The sequence below is a fragment of the Chinchilla lanigera genome, unplaced genomic scaffold (assembly GCF_000276665.1).
Source record: "Chinchilla lanigera isolate Chin_1 unplaced genomic scaffold, ChiLan1.0 scaffold00013, whole genome shotgun sequence".
Lineage (NCBI taxonomy): Eukaryota > Metazoa > Chordata > Mammalia > Rodentia > Chinchillidae > Chinchilla > Chinchilla lanigera.
Genome location: NW_004955414.1, coordinates 5157031 through 5175724, shown reverse-complemented (window position 1 = coordinate 5175724; position 18694 = coordinate 5157031). Strand labels below are relative to the sequence as shown.

General features: G+C 39.8%; 1 protein-coding gene across 1 annotated transcript in view; it reads right to left on the bottom strand.

Moving 5' to 3' along the window:
* Nucleotides 1-16865, bottom strand: part of Rab38 (RAB38, member RAS oncogene family) — a 55249-nt gene extending 38384 nt beyond the window's left edge. Inside the window, exon 1 of the mRNA XM_005379731.2 lies at nt 16420-16865. Coding sequence (XP_005379788.1) covers nt 16420-16621 — 202 coding nt within the window. The 5' untranslated portion in view covers nt 16622-16865. The remainder of the gene's footprint in view (nt 1-16419) is intronic.
* Nucleotides 16866-18694: the final 1829 nt, after the last annotated feature.

Genomic DNA, 18694 nt, shown 5'->3' with positions numbered 1-18694 from the left:
TCTCTCCTCTACATTTACATACCAGGAACAGCCTATTCAATCCAATTTAACAGATGTTTACTGCAGATTTGCAGTGTTGACGACAGACTCTGGGCTACATTCTTGGAATACAGTGGTGAGCTAGCTAGCAACCTGCAATATATTGGATAAGGAAAGCCCTCTAACACGGCAAAATTTTTATTAAAAAATTAAAGAAAGAACAGCCATTCTGGAGTTAGTTGCAATCAGTTTTGCTGATCAATTTTCTAAAATATTGACAAATTCCTTATACTCTGTAAAGTAAGACCTCCTCATCTGCAAAATGGCAATAAGAATATGAACTACAGCACTGTCCTGTGGAGAAACAAATTAACACATGTAAAGCATCCAGCACATTACCTTTGAACTAGTAAATATTTCAGTTTTTCCTTCTCTTAATTACCATGTTAAAAATATAACAGAAAATATGATGCAGATAGTGAAAATCAGAGTTAATGATTTAGACCTGAGATCCAAGTTAATGCCAAAAAATCTCAGGTATTTCAGCTGAACAAACAAAAAAGTCAATAAAATCATATCATTTCTAACTGTCTACAAGCAGTTTCTACCAGCAGTTATGAAGACTGGAGTTATTTTTTTTTAATACAAAACTCCAGAAGTGTGTAACCAGACAAAAGTTTTTAATTCCTATCTGAAAAATGTATGTATGTTGAGTCTTATGAAATTATAAAAATTAACATAGAGTTAGGTGTGTACTACCTTTCTTAGAAAGAACAGAACGCTAAAACTGGGTGGTATTTAACAAAATGTAGGTCAATATACCTCCAAGGATACACAAATTTTGAGCACAAAGTTTGTGACTGTGAATTTTAGTATAAATCAACAAATTGTTTTGTAGATTATGTTCACAGTGATTATCTCCACACTGAAGAGGTGGAGAATCCCTAAATGCTAAGTATATAAAAGCCAGAGGCTCCAGTCTAGTTGCAGACCTATATACTCAAGCAAATGTTACCAGAAAAGAAAACAGTTTTGTCCATCCCAGCACGTCACAGTCCAAACTCATTTCCTACTTAGGTTGTACATTTTTAAAACTTCTCACAGTCATCTAGCCAATGAAAGAAAAGAGTAAAACACTCTCCATATGACACACAACCCACAGGTGAACTTTCACTTTTCCCAAATGAGTTTTAATTTTTTTTTCCCTTTTTTCTACATTCCTGATGCAAACAGTGATCTCCTTTGATACCACTCAGTGTGAGCCTTGACATTTCAGAAAGACAGGATGGGGGAGCTCTCTGTGATCATTCAGAACTCCAAAGCGCTCTAGGCTTTTCTAAAAAGATGTCTTATGATCTCTTTGAAAGATCTAATCAGATGAAGGGCAAAGTCATGGGTTTTTCAATAATCTGCTTGTCCAGAGGTTTTCAGAGTAGAGTATGCAGCTCTCAGTAATAAACTAAAGGAAACCTATCTTTATTTCCTTCCTGCAGAACTTTTGTTAAGGGCTTCAAATTTGTGTTTTGAGGCCAGCATATTTGATTTCAGAGTATGGTCTTTTTACGATTATGCCAAAAGCAACATTCGTAGAGATTGCACCTTCATAGAGATTCAAAAGGGAAATTTGTGTGGGTTTGTGAGCCTACATATGTCAGATCAGAAACAAGGAGAAGATGGCTTATTTCTAGAAAGAAAAGACCTTTGTATATGGAGGTCACTGGCCCAGCCCACTTGGAAAGTCTGTAGTTTTGGCATTCCAGCAAGGGGTCACATTCAGATCAGAATGTTTGCAGCACTCACATTTGATCCTTCCTTTGTCAGCTGACAGCCCTCTCTGCTGTTTCTTATTAAAAGAGAACCATGTGACCCTTAGTGAGTACCTACTTATGGGCACAGTAAGGACCTGAAAAAATTACCCTGGGTAAATTTACTTTAAAGCAAAAGAGTATAATTTAAAAACCACCTTTGGCATTAGATAGCTCATTCAACACACGTATACTAGATAGGTAATGAGGTCCAGGTTCTATGTTTTGTGCTGAAAATTTGTAGGTGTTTGCCCATGAGGAACTTCTAAACTAAGAAGAGTCATGCTGGATGTCTACACAAAAATGATCCAGTTTAGGCCCTGAGTCCCTGCTCTTCACCGGCTGTGTAAATGTGACTCATGACTCAGAATCTAGATCTTAGGGGTGTTATGTGAAAAAGCAATCAATTGAATCTCCAAAGTTAATAGAATGCTGTAATAACAATTTGGGTAACTTCATGGCAAATTCACTGACTGGAAGGGTCAGAAGTCATAATTCTTAATTTTAGTCATGGCCAGCATGAACAAAAATCAGAGCAGCCTTAAATGTATTCTTTGGCAAAGTCTCTGTTTTCTCCTGTGTTGAATGAGGCTGGTCTGGCTGCCTCCCTGCTGTCATTCCTCAGATTAACTCAGATTGTTGCTCTCCTTCCCAACACCCTGAAATAGTCCATTTTGTATCAGACTCAGCTAAAAATATGCACAATCATCACAGCTATATTGTGCATTTAATGATATTTTCACTTCATAATTAATACTCTATATATGTTCTTCTTAGTAAGCACAACCAAGCAGTGAATCTTCTAGATAGGCATAAAACCTGTGGCAGAAAGCACAGCAGATTTTCCTACCATCCTGACCATTCTGTAATCAACTAGTTTTGTGATCTCAGATTAGTCACTTTATCATTATGATGCTCAGTTTCCTTACTGATAAAATAAAGAAGCTAGACAGGATATTCCAAATTACTCATTATTGTGCTGGAGAACACCCTTCAGAATCAGAAGGCACACGATTTTCCACCTCCTCCTGCTGTGTTCCCCAATCTGATTTCTCTACTTCATACTCCTGTGTTGCCCAATCTGATCACAGCATTACCAGCAATGCAGCCTGAGTGTTACAAGGTGACGCCCAGAATGTTACCTTCAGATCATTATCTTCCAACTCACTCCTGCTCCCTCATCTGAAGGATCTCCAACACCCTACCGGCATTTCCACTTCAAAAGCTGCTCTGTGCTTTGCCCTCTTTTCTGTCAGCACTGCTACCACTCCAGCTCGGTCCCTCATTGCTCCTCACTTGGATGCCTGAGCGCTCCCTAACTGTCCCTCATCACAAGCTCTCTTCACAGAAATGAATATAAATTTAGGTCTTTAGACAGTCGTCATCTGACATCATAGAAAGTTATGTAAAGTATTTATAGAGCACCCACTCCTGCCCACAGATTCTTATTATGTTGGTTTTTTATAGAACCCAAGAATGTGCATTTTAAGCACATTCTATTTTTGTGCTAATTCATTTTCAAAAGGTAGGTCTTATAGCTATGCTCATCTGTTTTGGCTGTAAAATGATTCATGCAAGCTTATGAAAAAGAGACTTTCATTAATACTACATGAAAGGTTGGACAACTTTTGGCTCCAGCCACTTTTCCAAACTCTTCTCTGGTTGCTTCCTTGAGAGTGTTCCCTGCTCAAGTCACCCCAGACTACTCCTTCTTTTTCTTAAGACACCTCCTGCATTACTTGGGATTTGCTGGCAATTTACATCCCAGTTCTCACATTCTCAATGTGCTCCTATTTCTCCTCCCATTTTGTTCAATGAAATTCTGTGTATCTTTCAATGGTACCTGAAATCTTACCATATTGGCACAGCCTTCCCTGCCCTGACAGTTGGAATCATTGACTCTCTTCTTTGTGACCCCTTTATTTTGCTTCTCCTACACCGTGAGTGTTTATATAGTTTATATTCAGCTTTCTGTTTCCATCACACTGAAAATCCTGGAGAGCAGGTTAGTCATGTTTTGATGTTGTAAAATTTCAGAGCAATTTCTTCACCTTTGGGATGCAGTAAAACTTTCAGATACAGTGGTGGAAATAAACTAAAATTAAGGCTCCTTCTTCCTCTAAAATAGATCATCATATTTTTTTAATTACTGTTTTTTACTGATATAGTTACTCTATATTTGATTCTCACTTCTAGTAAAAAATCAATAGATCCTTATTGAGGGAAAAAAATGGTGTCATTCTCACATAGGTTATGTGCATGCCTGCTGCAACAAGTTTCAGACGAGAATGTCATACCTGTGTAATCATGTTCTTTGCCAAATAATCCCTTGGAATCAATTTACTGTACTCCAAATAATACATGTTTGGGGGCTCATGGAACAATCAGAAGACCTAAAGTGTTACAATGATAGTCTCTAAACTTCTAAGAGTCATAGTATGAAAATCAAGAAGTCAATATATAACCAAAGGTAACATGGATCTTGCACAGTGATCTGGAAGAAAAATATCAAATAATATAATTGTTGCAACTATCAAACTGGTACTGCACTTTCAATGGTGCCCTGTTTTGAAGGCTCAGGGAAAACCCATATTACTAGAGTTAGAGTCAGGATGACATCCTAATGGATGAAGTTTTCTCCAGTTTTTAGGAACATATCTGACTCTCTGGTAGTGGTCTGAAACTCTTTCATCTTCTGCCTCTTCCACTTTGCCCTGTCAAACCAGTGACAGAAATGTGTTAATCAACATTTTTCCAAGTCATCTACACACAGATCCTGGAACTAATCCTGTCTAATCTTCCCCTTCAAAATTACACACTGATCCACAATCATAGCCAAGTTTCTGTAGCCTTCGTGACAACCACTGCACTCTGTACAGTAAAAGTTCAGTAAGGGGCCATTGCTGAGTGAAGGAACAAAGCCAACCCCTCGCTCCCTTTGAGCTGATAGTTGTGTACTTACTGAGAATTTCCTGTACAATCTGTTCCATTCGTCACTTTGTTTCCACTCACACTGAAATTACTATCTATTCTCATCTCATTTGTGAATGGCTATAATTTCCCAAGAATGACTCTAAGAACATCATGATAATTATGTTCCATTGTAAAGAGATAAATCATAAGCAAAAAGTAAAGAACATGTAGATAATATTCTGTTAGATGATTCAAAGTGTTACAAAGAAAAAGTTGGAAAGGAGGAAAGGGATGTTGGGTGGGAGCATATTTGAACAGTTTGGACAGTGAAGACTCCCCTGAGAGGGTATCATCTAAGCAAAGATGTAAAGGAATAAAGCAGGAGGCTCTTTAAATATATTGGAAAAGAAGGTTTTGAACAGAAAGGATAGCAAGTGCAAAGATCCTGAGGCACATTGATTTTGGCAAGGGTTTGGGAATTGCAAGGAGTCTTACGTGGAAAAGGCCACACAGAGTCAGAAGATAGTGGGATAAGACAGTGAGATCAGAGGGTCCAGACAGCCTCCAGCCTTTAATTCTAGCCAAGAGGTGAGTACAGAAGGATGACAAGTAGATCAAACACGTAAATTGGCTGACATAAATGGATAACTGTGGCTAGTCCACTGAGGAATGACTTAAGGGAGTCAGGGAAGGAAGAGGAAAGAACAGTTAGGAAGTGACTGCATTACGTCAGTTAAGAGATAATTATTTGGACCAACACAGCAGTGATGTCGACTTCGGGAGCCTTTGGTCTGGCATGTGTGTGCAGTAAGGAAAGTCAGGACTCAGACATGCTAAGTTTGAGATGTGCATTAGTACACATGTTAAATAGGTAGCTGTATATACGAGACTGAAATTTCAGGAAGAAGTCAAAGCTGAAAATTTAATTTGTTTTTTCCTTAATGTGTGTGCCCCTTTGCCAGATTAACCTTGTTTCACCTCTAATTAATCAATTTCCTAATTAACCACTTTCAGACGTCCACTACTGCCCTCAGAACATGCCAGTAAATGGAGGTTGGGCTGTTGTGTAATCCACATAGGATTTAAAGCAATTTGAGGGGCTGGGGATTTAGCTCAGCGGCACAGTGCCTGCCTGGCAAGCACGAGGTTGTGAGTTCGATTCCTGGTACCAGAAAAAAAAATAAATAAATAAATAAATAAATAAATAAATAAAGCAATTTGAATTATTCCCCTACAAATGGGAAGATGTATCATAAATATATAGAATTTGGAATATCTTGAGAATTCAGAACACTTAGATGTACATAGGCATTATACATATTATATAATAATGTTCAAAAGTTAGTTTATTTAAACTGACTACTCTCAAATCTCTGATCTTTAAGAAAAGCAATGGGCTGAGATCCTACCCCTTTCACATTACCATCTAGCAGAAAACACTGCTTTAAAGTAATTTTATGCATTTATATCAATTTTATAAAATGTTCTAAGAAAGTATTTAGAAATTAATAAAATTGACATAATTCTATTTTAGAAGAAATCATGTTATTGATCCATCTTTCTTGCTGTAAAGCTCCACACTTCAACCCCATACCCACGCCCTCCCTTCTTGAGGCTGTGTTACTACTTGGCTCCATAGCTGTCTTTTCACTCCTCTGTATTCCCATTGTACTGACTGACAATCAAAGCCTGCCACATACTGATTTTTACAGGCTTCAAATCTGTGCAGCGTGTGTCCCCAGTAATCCTGTATATTCCTCAACCCCACCAGTTTTTCAATTACTGTACCTTTCTCTGCACAGCATAGCCCTTAGTTTATATTCATGGTGGACTTAAATGATAGAACGGCACTCTCAGTACAAGTACTTTTCACACAATAAAATAACACTGATTCTTATTCTCCAGAGAAAATCCTGAAGGGAATAGACAGAATGAAGGAAGATTTCTGATCCAGTCCATTTACTTTTTGTGACTACAGACTCTTCCTTATTAAGTACCACTCTGAATCTGTCCATGGCTCAAAACCATCCAGGTTCTTTCTGTAATTTGTTTAGTTCCCTCATAAGCAATGGCTCTCATTTTATCTTATGCCTATCTTATAGTTGTCATCTCTTATTGGCAAATCTTCCCTCTTTCCCACACAGAACTAAAACTAGTATGATGTACTGAAATAAGAGAATAAGATGGCAAAAAAGTTAATACTGGTTTTGAGGGGTATCTGTAAGCAATAGCTTTATAGAAGCTAAGGTGAAAGGATTATAGTGATTTACTGTTAAATTTTAAAAGTAGTCTCATTAACTTTGGATTTATATTTAAATTTAAGGCCACATATGTACATGTATATTTGAAGATGAGTGCCAGTAAAATGGCACAGTATATTTTTTTTTCTTTTTTGGTTTTGGTTTTTCTCTTGTACCGGGAACTGAACTCACGACCTTGCGCTTGCTAGGCACAGTATATTTTTGTTAGAATTTTTTAGACTGAGATTCAATGTTAACAGCTTATGTGAAATAATTCATTTACCTGGAGAAATATGACCACATAGTAATTATAGATCCAGTAATGAGAAGAGAGAGGTAATGAAACCAAGTCACAAATAAGACATTGACATGAATCAGGATAGGAGGAGCAGCATCTTGTATTTTTAATTAAACAAACAACAGAAAATACTCCCACTAAATCGTCAGTTCAAATGTGTTAAATTAAAGGCTATCTTTAGGTTAATCCTCACTGGAGATAATACCTGTAAGTAAACTTCGAAGATATTTTTATAATAACACAGAAACCATGAGCTCCAAAACTTTTATTCTTAAAGAATTTCCAGTTTCTTCCAGAACTGTAATCCTCAAAACATGCACCAGCACACTCTGAGATGCCATAGTAAAGTCAGAGGGGGGCAAGGGGATTTTTTCTTAAATTTCAAAGAAAACACAGTAATACTCAAGATCGATTAGATGCCTCAGAAACTTTCAGCTTAAAGCAGTTGACAGTTTTAACAGTACATTTCTTTTGATGTCATCATACTTTTCAACATGAGATTCTGGAAGTTTCTGTGATAAACAAAAATCATGTGAAAATCGATGTGAACCGGAAATGCAGGTAATGAAGTTCATACTGTTTCAGAGGTTTGAGATATTGCCTCATAGCAAAAGGCACATATATGCCTGGAGTAAGCTGAAGCCACAAAAAAATTAAACAAAAATGTTTCTTTTAATTTATGTGTTTCATTTATCTCACATGGTTAGGAAGTTGCTAGAACAAAATACTTACTTTTTGGTACCAACTAATGAACAGAATCATTGGATAGTTCTTTTAGCTTAGAAGCACCATGAAAACCATGCTTCAACAGTAAAGATTTGGTGAACTAAAAGTCTGAGAATTTCTGCTATTGCCTCTAGTGTCTAACCTATTGTTTTCTTTAAATTTAAAACACACAGGCATAAAAACACACCACGCAATACACACATAGTCTTTTCTACCACTATAGAAAATTTAATTTTTATTCTGATATCATAAAACATCACAGCTATCCTTAAATGTTATTAGTCTTTAAGGGACTGTGTCCTTTAAGCACTGTATTTTCCTTGACCCAAAGCAGCAGAACATAGTTGTCATTAAACCAAGCCAACCATATGGTCTCAGCAATGATATATATATGAAGAATTTAGTTAATCTTCTAAATTTAAACAATCTTTTGAGACGTGAAAACTATTGCACTGCTTTATCTGAATCAGGAAATAGAATACACTGGTTAGAAGATAGGATTTGTAGCTAGACAAAAGTCAGTTCACATCCCAGCACTACCCCTGATTTGTGTCACTTCTGAAAAGTTTTACATATTCGTTTGATTCTTTATCTATTTTATAGCCTATCTCAGTATAGTTCTCTCTACCAGATAAACTCCCAGTCACAGTAAATGAAATGGATGCATACAGATATGTAGCCATGCCTAACTCTCAATAAAACCTGCTCATGAACAACACATGGCATTGCAGGTGAAAATGGCGCTCCCAAAAAAATTTAGATTAATTAGACACCTCAGTATTTTAAACTTCCCCCCATGATAATTGGATTAAAATTTGTTTGAATCCCCCACACTATAGTACTGTCTTTGCATTACACTGAGGAGACACACAAAGAACTAAATTCTTTATCATTCTTCCTGGGAGAGCAATTTTATACAAGACTGCAAAATTAATTAAAAGTTAGATCCAAATACAAACAATGAGGAACAAGAGTTAAATAATTCATTATGATAACGCAAACTATAAAAACTAGAGATTCAAAGGAAAAGGTAAGACATTTAAAACTCGACTTTCTCAAATTTTCTCTCTATTGCTTGACTTTGCTCGGTTCTCTTACTTAGCACTTCTTTCTCTGCTTCTTTTTTGACTCTACAATAACTTCTTTAATCATGTAGCAAACAACTAATGCAGGATCCACTAAAAACTGTGAAGGATGCCTAGGTAGGTACAAAATAAGTCACACAAAGCCTAATGGGACAGGTGCTGCAAGGGAGATGAAGAAAAACCATATGAGATTTGAGGAAAGAACTTACTATTGATGAGGGAAAATTAGGAAAGCTGTCACAGAGCAGTTGCTGTTCAGATAAGTCTTAAACACTAGGTAGGATTTGGACAAATTAAAAGGAAGGGCACACGAGCCAGAAGGATGAACATGCAGGTAGTAAACCTCAGGCTGAACAAAGAACACCGAGAAGTCTGAATGGCTAAAACGTAAGACTTATAATGGACAGTAGGCAGCAATGACATGAGAAATGTTATTGGGAGCCAACTATTGATAATTTGTCTACAGTGGTAAGCCGTCATTCCCTCTTCTTCACTGCGTGAACTCCCACAGGTCTGGGGTCTCTAGCCAATTATCTTTGTATATTGGTAGTTAAGACAGCACCAAAACACTTGGTATAGAAAATGTTTTAATTCTTTAAATCATATGAGCCAGGGAAACCTGCATCTTAGTTGTGGCTCCTCTATTAAGAAGTTCCGTTGGCCTGAGAAACCACTGTCACCTCCCTTCTGAGTGATAGCTTCTTTATCTCTAAAACATGTTTTAGATAAGTCCTCAAGGATCTAACTTTATAAAGTTACCTTTTATAAAGTCATTATTCTGTCATGTAGCCAAAAATCCTGAGAAGATACAATTTTTCCATTCAATCTCCAAATGATGCTTCCTGCCAAATTATGGAGATTTTGTAGAAGCAAAGCTTTTAAGAATGGTTTTTAAGGTAAATCTCCAGTTTTTATGGTAAATGCAGATGTAGTTTGCAGTTTGCAGGAAAAAAGCAATTCTAACATACTAGTAGATTATTCTAACATGGGGTACATGGAATGTGTTGGAGGCAATGAAATAATGTCTCCTCCAGTCAGATAGAGTTGATAGAGCCAACTTGGAGGAACTGCCACGGGCAGCAGGATGATGGATCCATAGTGGTTATCTAAGGAAAATGACGCAAGTGGATTTATCCAGAGGTAATTGTGCGAGATATAGCATAAAGGGGAAGAAGGTAGGCAAATACATACACAAAGATAGCAGACATGGCTGATGATCACAGGTATAAGAGATGAGATTGAAAGAACAGAGATCTCATCATAAAAAGCCATACATTTCATACTAAAACTGCCCAACTCAGAGTTAAAGATCAAAAGAAATAAAAAGGGCTCGAAGAGCTTTGAAGGAGCCCCAAACTGAATAATTAGAAGACAGAAGGAAAAAGCTGTAAGCCTATGTTAGACAACTATTCTCAAAAATGTGCTAGGTGCACAATAATTCTATTACCAATCCCAGTGGCTGTTAAATATCAAATTACTTGTTGAGCAATCATTCTGTAAAGATATTGTAAAGAATATGTGCAGCTGGAGGAGGGAACTGTGAGTCTGAACTTCATGAAAAGTCCCTTGTCAGTATAATTTTTGAGTCATCTAAATACAGTATAAGCCGCTTCCAGGAAATAATTCTGGTAAGACCACAGAGCTAGGTACAAGCACAGAAAATACAATACTAGCTAAGAACTCTTTTCATCTTCCTCAGGTTTGCTCTCAAGCTGAGAGTGGAAGGATGTAGCATGGATAGGACCCCCTTTGCACCACTGGAGTATTTTGAAGTTACCCAAATCAGTACAATTTATTCATTGCTATAGGTTATTTGCTTTGTATCATCAGAGCCACCACACTGTAAACTCCTTGAGGCCAATATTTAAGTCATATTCACTTCTTTCTCCTTGTTTTCGCCTTATCTAGCAGAGAATCTAACATATATCAGGCATTTAATATATAGTATGTATGTGTGTGTGTCTCTGTGTCTGTGTGTGTTTGTGTGTTCAAGAAACAAGCCACACAAACAAGTACGCTTTCTTATTCTCTCTCTTTTTCAAATGGCTTAGTATTCTTTAGTAAAACTGCTACATATTTTCCTCTCAAAACCAGGCCTAAGCAATGGGACATGTCTTAGATATAAATTCTATCAATTGTCCTGCGAGAAGCACTGAAGTTTTTCCCCGCATTCCTTGTCCAACTTTGAAGTTTCATCACTTTTGCTTACAGTGCACACTGCTTGCCTATAAGCACATAATATGCTATTCCACTCAGCAACTAGAAAATCTGTAATTAGCCAGGCCAGATACAAGGCAGTAAACTGCCAGGAGGCAGAGAGTGCCCCAGACTTGTGTGTGTGTGTGTGTGTGTGTGTGTGTGTGTGTGTGTTTGGTTGCCACCAAATTTAGCTTTTCCCACATTTCTGGATGTATCTCCTTAATGTTTTTTTTTTTTAATTTTTTTTATTTTAAAGATAAAAGGAGGGAAACATTAACAGACATACAACATTTTACAACATATCACAAGCACAATACAGACAATACAGAGTTACAAACAAAGTGGTAGGGAATTAACAATGGTGGTTGTATTACATATTGATATCTTCAAAGTGGCTTCTCGTGAAAACAGATATAAACATGCAATACTGGTCAACCAAAGACTCATTGACAGTTTCTTTCAGCATAGAAATAGAAGACAGAAGAACAACCATGTTATCTATCCTGTATATACATACATACAAAATTTCTCCTTCGTTCCCTTCTCTTTTCCCACATCCCAGAAGCCCTTTATTCTTCATTGGTTTCCTATCATTTCACAGTGTCTATCATACCTCCGAGTTTAAATTAACTCTTTCAAGTTTTACACTAGTGACACAATGTGGTGCTTGCATATGTATGTTTGATTTATTTCACTTATGAGTATGGTCTCTAGTTGTGACCATTTAAATATAAAGGCCTCGAGTTTATCTTTCTTTACAGCTGAGTAATATTCCATTATATAAAAGTACCATAATTTTCTTATCCAATCCTCGGTGGATGGACATTTGGGTTGCTTCCACATTTTAGCAATTACAAATTGTATCACCTTAATGTTTAAGACCTACTTTATAAGACTCATGGGAGAATTACTTTTAGAAATAGGTATTAAAGAGACTGTAAAATCCAAACCTTTCAGTTGCATTTCACAACTTGAAAGCGTTTCGCAAACTGTAAACCAACCTGTCACTGTGATTCAAATGAGTGTCACAGTTCCTGGTGTGAAGAGCCAGATAGCTGCCCAAGGACCCTGACTCTGCGTTTGGGATACCCTCAACCTGTTACTTGCCTATGAGATAATTTTTCCTCTGCTTTCTTGTGACAAAGCTGGTAGAGAAAGTTACTATAGATGTACTTCACTTTATACAAAAATACTGTTCTTCTAAATTGGATCTTGCCATTAGGGCCATTTGTTATTTAGTACAGACCTCCAGTAAAACATTTTCATAGTGAAGATATGCCTAGCTAAATTATTTGCAACCATAATTTGCTTTGCACTATATTAAATCTAGTGTTGGGTTTTCTGATTTTCTGATGATCAGCACACCTGGATTATCTCTCAGGTATGTTGTTGTTCTCTGGCATTTGAGACTATTCTTCTCTTACAAGTTTGTCTAACCTCTTACCTTGGGCAAATTCCTTACCTCTCATATTCTTGACCTCCTCTAATATAAAACAGATTTAATTACATCTTCTCTGTCTATATTCTCAGTGACCTTGCTAAGTTCAAGATGGAAAATGTATGTAAAAGTAATTTGTAATTATGACAAATAGAATAAGAGTAATGACTAACATTTGTTCAGCATTTATTATAAGTCAGGCACAGCATTATATGAATGAACTCATTCAATTATTTTAACAAATCTAAGATACACAGATTCTGTTATGATACCCAGTTTACAAACAGGAAACCAAAGCACAGAAGATAAGGCACTTGGACAAGTCACAAGACATGCAAGTAAAATGTTGGAGTAACCTGTCATGAACTACTTATAGTACAGACACAGTGAGCCTATGATAATAGAGCTGATAGTGACTGCAAGAGATCATATCTTACAAATATGTGATATCACAGCAAAATAAAATAACTGCTCTTTTGTAGACGAGGCACCTGAGATCCAGCAAGGCTTCATGGATTGTCTACTGTCAAGTACTACACTTTTAGAGTATGTATAATTTATAGTATCTCTAGGATATGTCTGAAGTACTCTATTCTAATTTGAGGGAAGTAGAGTAAAGCTATTAGGAGCCTGAGGTCTAGACTCAACAGTCATGTTATAACATTAGCGCTGGCATATAATCATCTGTTTTACTGGGAAATACAATATTCCTCGATAACTGTGACAATAAATGTTTAGAAATGTTAGCTGCATTACTGAAAGTGTCCCAATTCCAGCAATTGAATCCCAGAGCACACCAAGAGTTCTAGATAAAATTGTATAGTTCTCTACGAATGTGACAATGGAGCAACTGTAGTATCTAGACTTGGAGACTCACATGGGAACTTCTCATGTTTCCTGATTAATCTGTCTCAAAAGAAAACAGATGAATTCATATAACCAAGAATGAACTGTTCATCATTTTCATTCATTTCTTTCCATTTTCTACAGAGTAGTATCTACTGCTATCCAAAACTCTGTTAGAAATAGCAAGGAGAAGGCAAATACCAACTAAATAGGAAAAGAGTGCCCTATTCCCACAGGCTGACTGTGTGCCAGCCACTCAGCAGCCTGTGGGCACAAAGACCATGGCTTGTTCCCAAATCATAGAATGGGTCGAATCTGGCTCTTCCACTATGAGCTGGGCAGCCTTGGGCAAAGTTACTTCATTTCTCTGACTTTCTCAAAAGCTTCTGACAACAGAGCTGGCCCAACTGCTCCTGTATGATACAGTCCTAAGATCTAGGGAAACTGCCAGCCCCTAAGGGGTTTGTGGAATGTATCTTCTTGCCTTCAAGCCCATAAAGACAGTTTTGGGTAGGGGGAGACTTTCAGGATTAGACTGCTCAAAGTGGCTATGAGACATATATCACAGAGATTTTTCTGGACAAATAGGATCCTACTTAAGATTGAGCCAAATGATTATCAAGAATCTACCTGAGCAAAGACTTAGCTAGTATGTCTGGTATTCCATCAGATCAGGGCAAGTCCTGTCCATCTCACTAAGAACCCCAGCCCTCTCAAAACTAGGCCCACCAAAGTCTACCATCTACTCTATGAACATACACCAAAGTTGGGCACAAATGAAGAAGACAGGAGGTAACTGGAAAGTACTAGCAGCAATACTGAGTTAAGTAGAGCCTGAGTGGCAGCTGTGGCTTGATTTCAAATGAACCCATAACCCACAGGGTCCCCCTACAGCCTAATGCATGTATGCTTCATTTCTGTCCACTTCAAACTCAGCCCACAAAGCTTTTCAGCTTGAGGTCACCTAAGAAAGATTACTTATCACTGAGGTTTAGAATTCTGGCCCAGGGGCTGGGGATTTAGCTCAGCGGTAAAGCGCCTGCCTGGCAAGGACAAGGTCGTGAGTTCGGTTCCCGGTACCAGAGAAAAACCAAAAAACAAAAAAAAACAAAATAGAATTCTGGCCCCAAAAGTCCACTACTAGGGCACTGAATACCACTAGACCTGTAGAACTGACCTTCCAAAACTCTACAGATGTCTTATTTACATACTTCTATGCATATGGAATAAAATAGGATTCAGAGAGAGGAGTTCCACTCTGGAAGTTGGGTTTGTAACCACTATGTCCTTTCATCTCCCTGTTTAGGTGAGGGAAATGAGACCAGTGGAGGTATAACATGCCTTCAGTCACAGTGTTCCTCAGATTTTAAACAGAGTACATCCCTTTTGAAACAAGAAGTTACTTCTAAACCCAATTCCCAGACACTTTTATGCACCCAAAAGAGTTCTCCGACACTAAACCATGCAGCAACACAGTACTGAATAGATTTATAATGAACACTTTAGATCAAATCGTAATCAGCCAGTGGCTGACGATACATTCTGCTCTCCGATGGCCCCTGTGCTCACAGAACACCTCGAGACTCCAAAGGTGTGAATCTGTACACATGCCAAAAGCTTTACCTTAAGACCTGGCAACTCATCAGTCCAAGGCACCCACATCAGAAATGCCCTTGGAAAAATTTTCCACATTTGTTCTCACTTCGAATCATGATAAAACGTTTCCAAGCAAATGTACCAGCTGAACTGAACTAGTTCTCTGGAAAGAAGAATTAGCTAGTTTGCGTCCAGCACCGATAAAGATTCTCGAGCCACAGACCATAAACTAGAGATGAAGTGGGACCCTGTGAAGTGCTTCCTAGAGGATCCCGGCGGACTCAAACATCTAAGCATAAAAGCTCCAGACCGTGGCTGTGGAACCCCTTCCTGCTTGACAGGGATGCAGCTCAGCTGAAGAGATCGGCCCAGAGCCACTGAGCAGGTTAGCAAGGGGAAGAACCAGGATCTGTAAGGCGAGGCTGGACATGCCCAGGTTGCAGACTGCCACAGGCCAAGACTCACTCTGCGAGCAGACACTTTGCACCCTCGCTTTGGACTGTGCCCAACTCCAGGTACCAACTTCACAGTCAAATTCTGATTTCAAAAGTGTCCAAGAAATAAAATACAAAACAAAAGAAAAAACTCATTTTCCAGATCTCTCAAAGACAGTTTCAGTGCTAAATCAAGCAATCTTATGGCCAATGTCACAGACCCTCACTGTAGCTCCTTAAATATGTACACAACTTCCTTTCTATAGACCACAGAGAGGCAGAGAGACAGAAAGACAGAGAGGGAGAGACGGATGGGAAGGGTAATATTGTGCCTGACATACAGAAAGTAAACAATTCCTAATTTCCTTGACTAAAGGGCAGAAAAAAGAAATGGTAGTGAAATTTGGAATAAACTGACAAAAGCAGGAATGGGCAAACTTCACCCAGCCTGAGACTATTCCAGCTTCCCTTGTTGGCAAGGCTAGGGCTTTTCCCACTGTGGGCTCAGCCAGGAAGACAGTGTGACACCCTAGGCCTGTCATTAGCAAGACTCCTAGTCCACAAAACCAAGGAGACTGAGAGCTGAACCCAATTACAGCCGAGTCCCCGCAGAGGCCTCCCCTGGCCAGAAAGATCCCGGAGGAAAGGGAGAGAACTTGAACCAGAGCCCCAAAGCGCTGGAAAGCGCGCCTGAAGTTTCAGCAGGATTGAAAAACTCTGCTCCACAGCCCTTTGAAAACAAGCTTCCAAATCACCAGGAAAAGTCTCTTCCAGCGGAAAGCCCTGGGATCCCAGCAGCTCTCTTGCCGGGCTGGAGACTGGCCACGAAGCCCTTCCCGCGCCTCCCCCGCCGCGCTCACCTGCGATGTCCCAGAGCTGCAGGCGCACCACGGTCTCGGGGTCCCAGTGCAGCACCTTGAGCGCGAAGTCCACGCCGATGGTGGCCCGGTAATGCGAGGAGAAGTTCTGGTGCACGTAGCGCTTAATGATGCTGGTCTTACCCACGCCCAGGTCGCCGATCACCAGCAGCTTGTACAGGTGCTCCTTGTGCGGGGCCTGCATCCTGCCGGCCCCCGAGAGCGTGGCCGGGAAGCGCAGCCTGGGCACGGCGCGGGCGGACGCTGGGCGCGAGTGGGGCGCTGGGAGAGCGTCTGCGGCCACTCGGCGGAACTCCTCCCCTGTTAATCCTCCTTCCTACTTCGCGGGTTTGGAGGTGGGTGGAGACAGGAGCTGCGCTCGGGACGGGAAGCGAAGGGCCTCCGGAGTTCGCTTGCTTGTGCCGCGCTGCACAGCTGCCAGAGATTTCCTCGCCTTTGATCCTGGCCACAGACTGCGAGGCGTGGATTTTATTTACACTGTTTTGCGTGCGAGAAAACTGAGTGTCAAAGTCCTATGCGGGAAGTGGGTTAGGGAAACGCCAGCCGAACCCAGGTACCTTGAGGACGCCAGCCCTCACCACCCCACACTGCAGAAAGCACAGAAAAGCAGCGGAGAAAACAGTGTTAGGGGCCGCAACGCCAGCATGTGGGTCCTGTCTGCCGCTGTGTTTGGGTTGGGTGACCATGGATGAGTCATTTGCGCTCCTGGCCTCCGTGAGCAGCTTTGAGGTGAGAACGCAGCGTTTTCACCTCCGTTGCGCTGTCAGGCGCCTAAAGAGCAAGAGGGCTGGACTGTGACTGGTGAGAACATCCAGAACTTGAGCGTCCTTTCCTATCCTAAAAGCGCTGCGCAACACCTAGAGACAAGTCCTGAGTAATATTAAAAGCAAATATTGACCGAGCACTTCGTATATTTCCATAGTTTTTACATGTATATCGCTTACTCATCCAGCAGTCTTAAAAATAAATACCATTATTCTTCCTAGTTTAAACTGAGGAAACCGAAGACCAGCCGTGCTAAACAGTGTCCCCAGGGGCAAAGAGCTTCTGAAGAAAAAGCCAAACTCAAACCTTGGTCTTGCAGCTGCTAAAGACTTATTTTTCAGTCATCCATTTAACTAGTGTACATTGAATACCTACCACGCACCAGCCACAACTCCGTGTGCCTGAGATAATAGGAAATAACAACAGAGAAAGATTCCCGGCCTCAACATATACACAGATAAGGCAAAGAAGGGGATGTGAGGACTTGGTATGGGGTTGACATTTTAGAAAGGGTGGCCAGGGCAAGTCTCACAGAGAAGGTGACAGTTCAGGGACAACGTAAAGGAAGTGGAAAGGGGGACCTGCAGGGCCTGAGAATGAGCATTCTGAACCACAATACGCTATACTACAAGACTGATGGACATGACTTTGTCCATCTTTCAACTGCCTTATGGAGTAAAAATCTTTGCTCAGTTTAGAAGTAAGAAAACCAAGGTTGAGAACAGCCTTCCCAAAATCTCACATAGGCAAGTGTTAGAACTAGGATCTAAACTCAAGCCTGTGTGAAATGGGGAGTGGAAGGTTGGGCATATCCACGATTTTCTGTTTTCCTCTGACATTACACACTGTCACCTTCAGCCTCCACCACCCTCACAAGCACAGGACGCTCTGGACGTGTGACCTGGACACACTGCATAATCACTAAAACCCTTGCTTTCACATCCACAGAATGAGAATAATAATTTCTATATTAGACAGTCCTGGAAAGGACTAGAGGCAATGTACATGTATAATAAAATGGCAGGCCCATCTTAGGTGCTGAATGAATGGCAGCTCCTAATGTGACATGAGGGACATATTTAAATCTATGCACAGGTATGTCTTCTCCAATTTTATCTTCCCTTGGAAGACACTAGGGAAAGGTATGTAGAATTGGATCATTTGTGTTTTACTGAGGTGCTTGGCTAGGTGGCCTTATTCATTAGTTTCCACCCACAGAGGGACACACCAGGCAGATTACATCTAACAAGTGAGACAGATATTCTACTTGTTTATAGAATCAATGAACACTATATTGTTACAGGAGGAGTGACAAAACAGGATCCTTGCCAGATGTAAAACCTCAGTTCTGTAAGGCTTGAAAAGTTTGGTCTAGGCAAGGAGCTGACTGATAGTAGAAGCAAGGAGAGAGATAGAAGTTGGAGACACAGTGTGGGTTGGCTCTCGGTGGGATACCTGAGCCAGCTTCCCCACAGGCCTCAGCCTGTTTCCC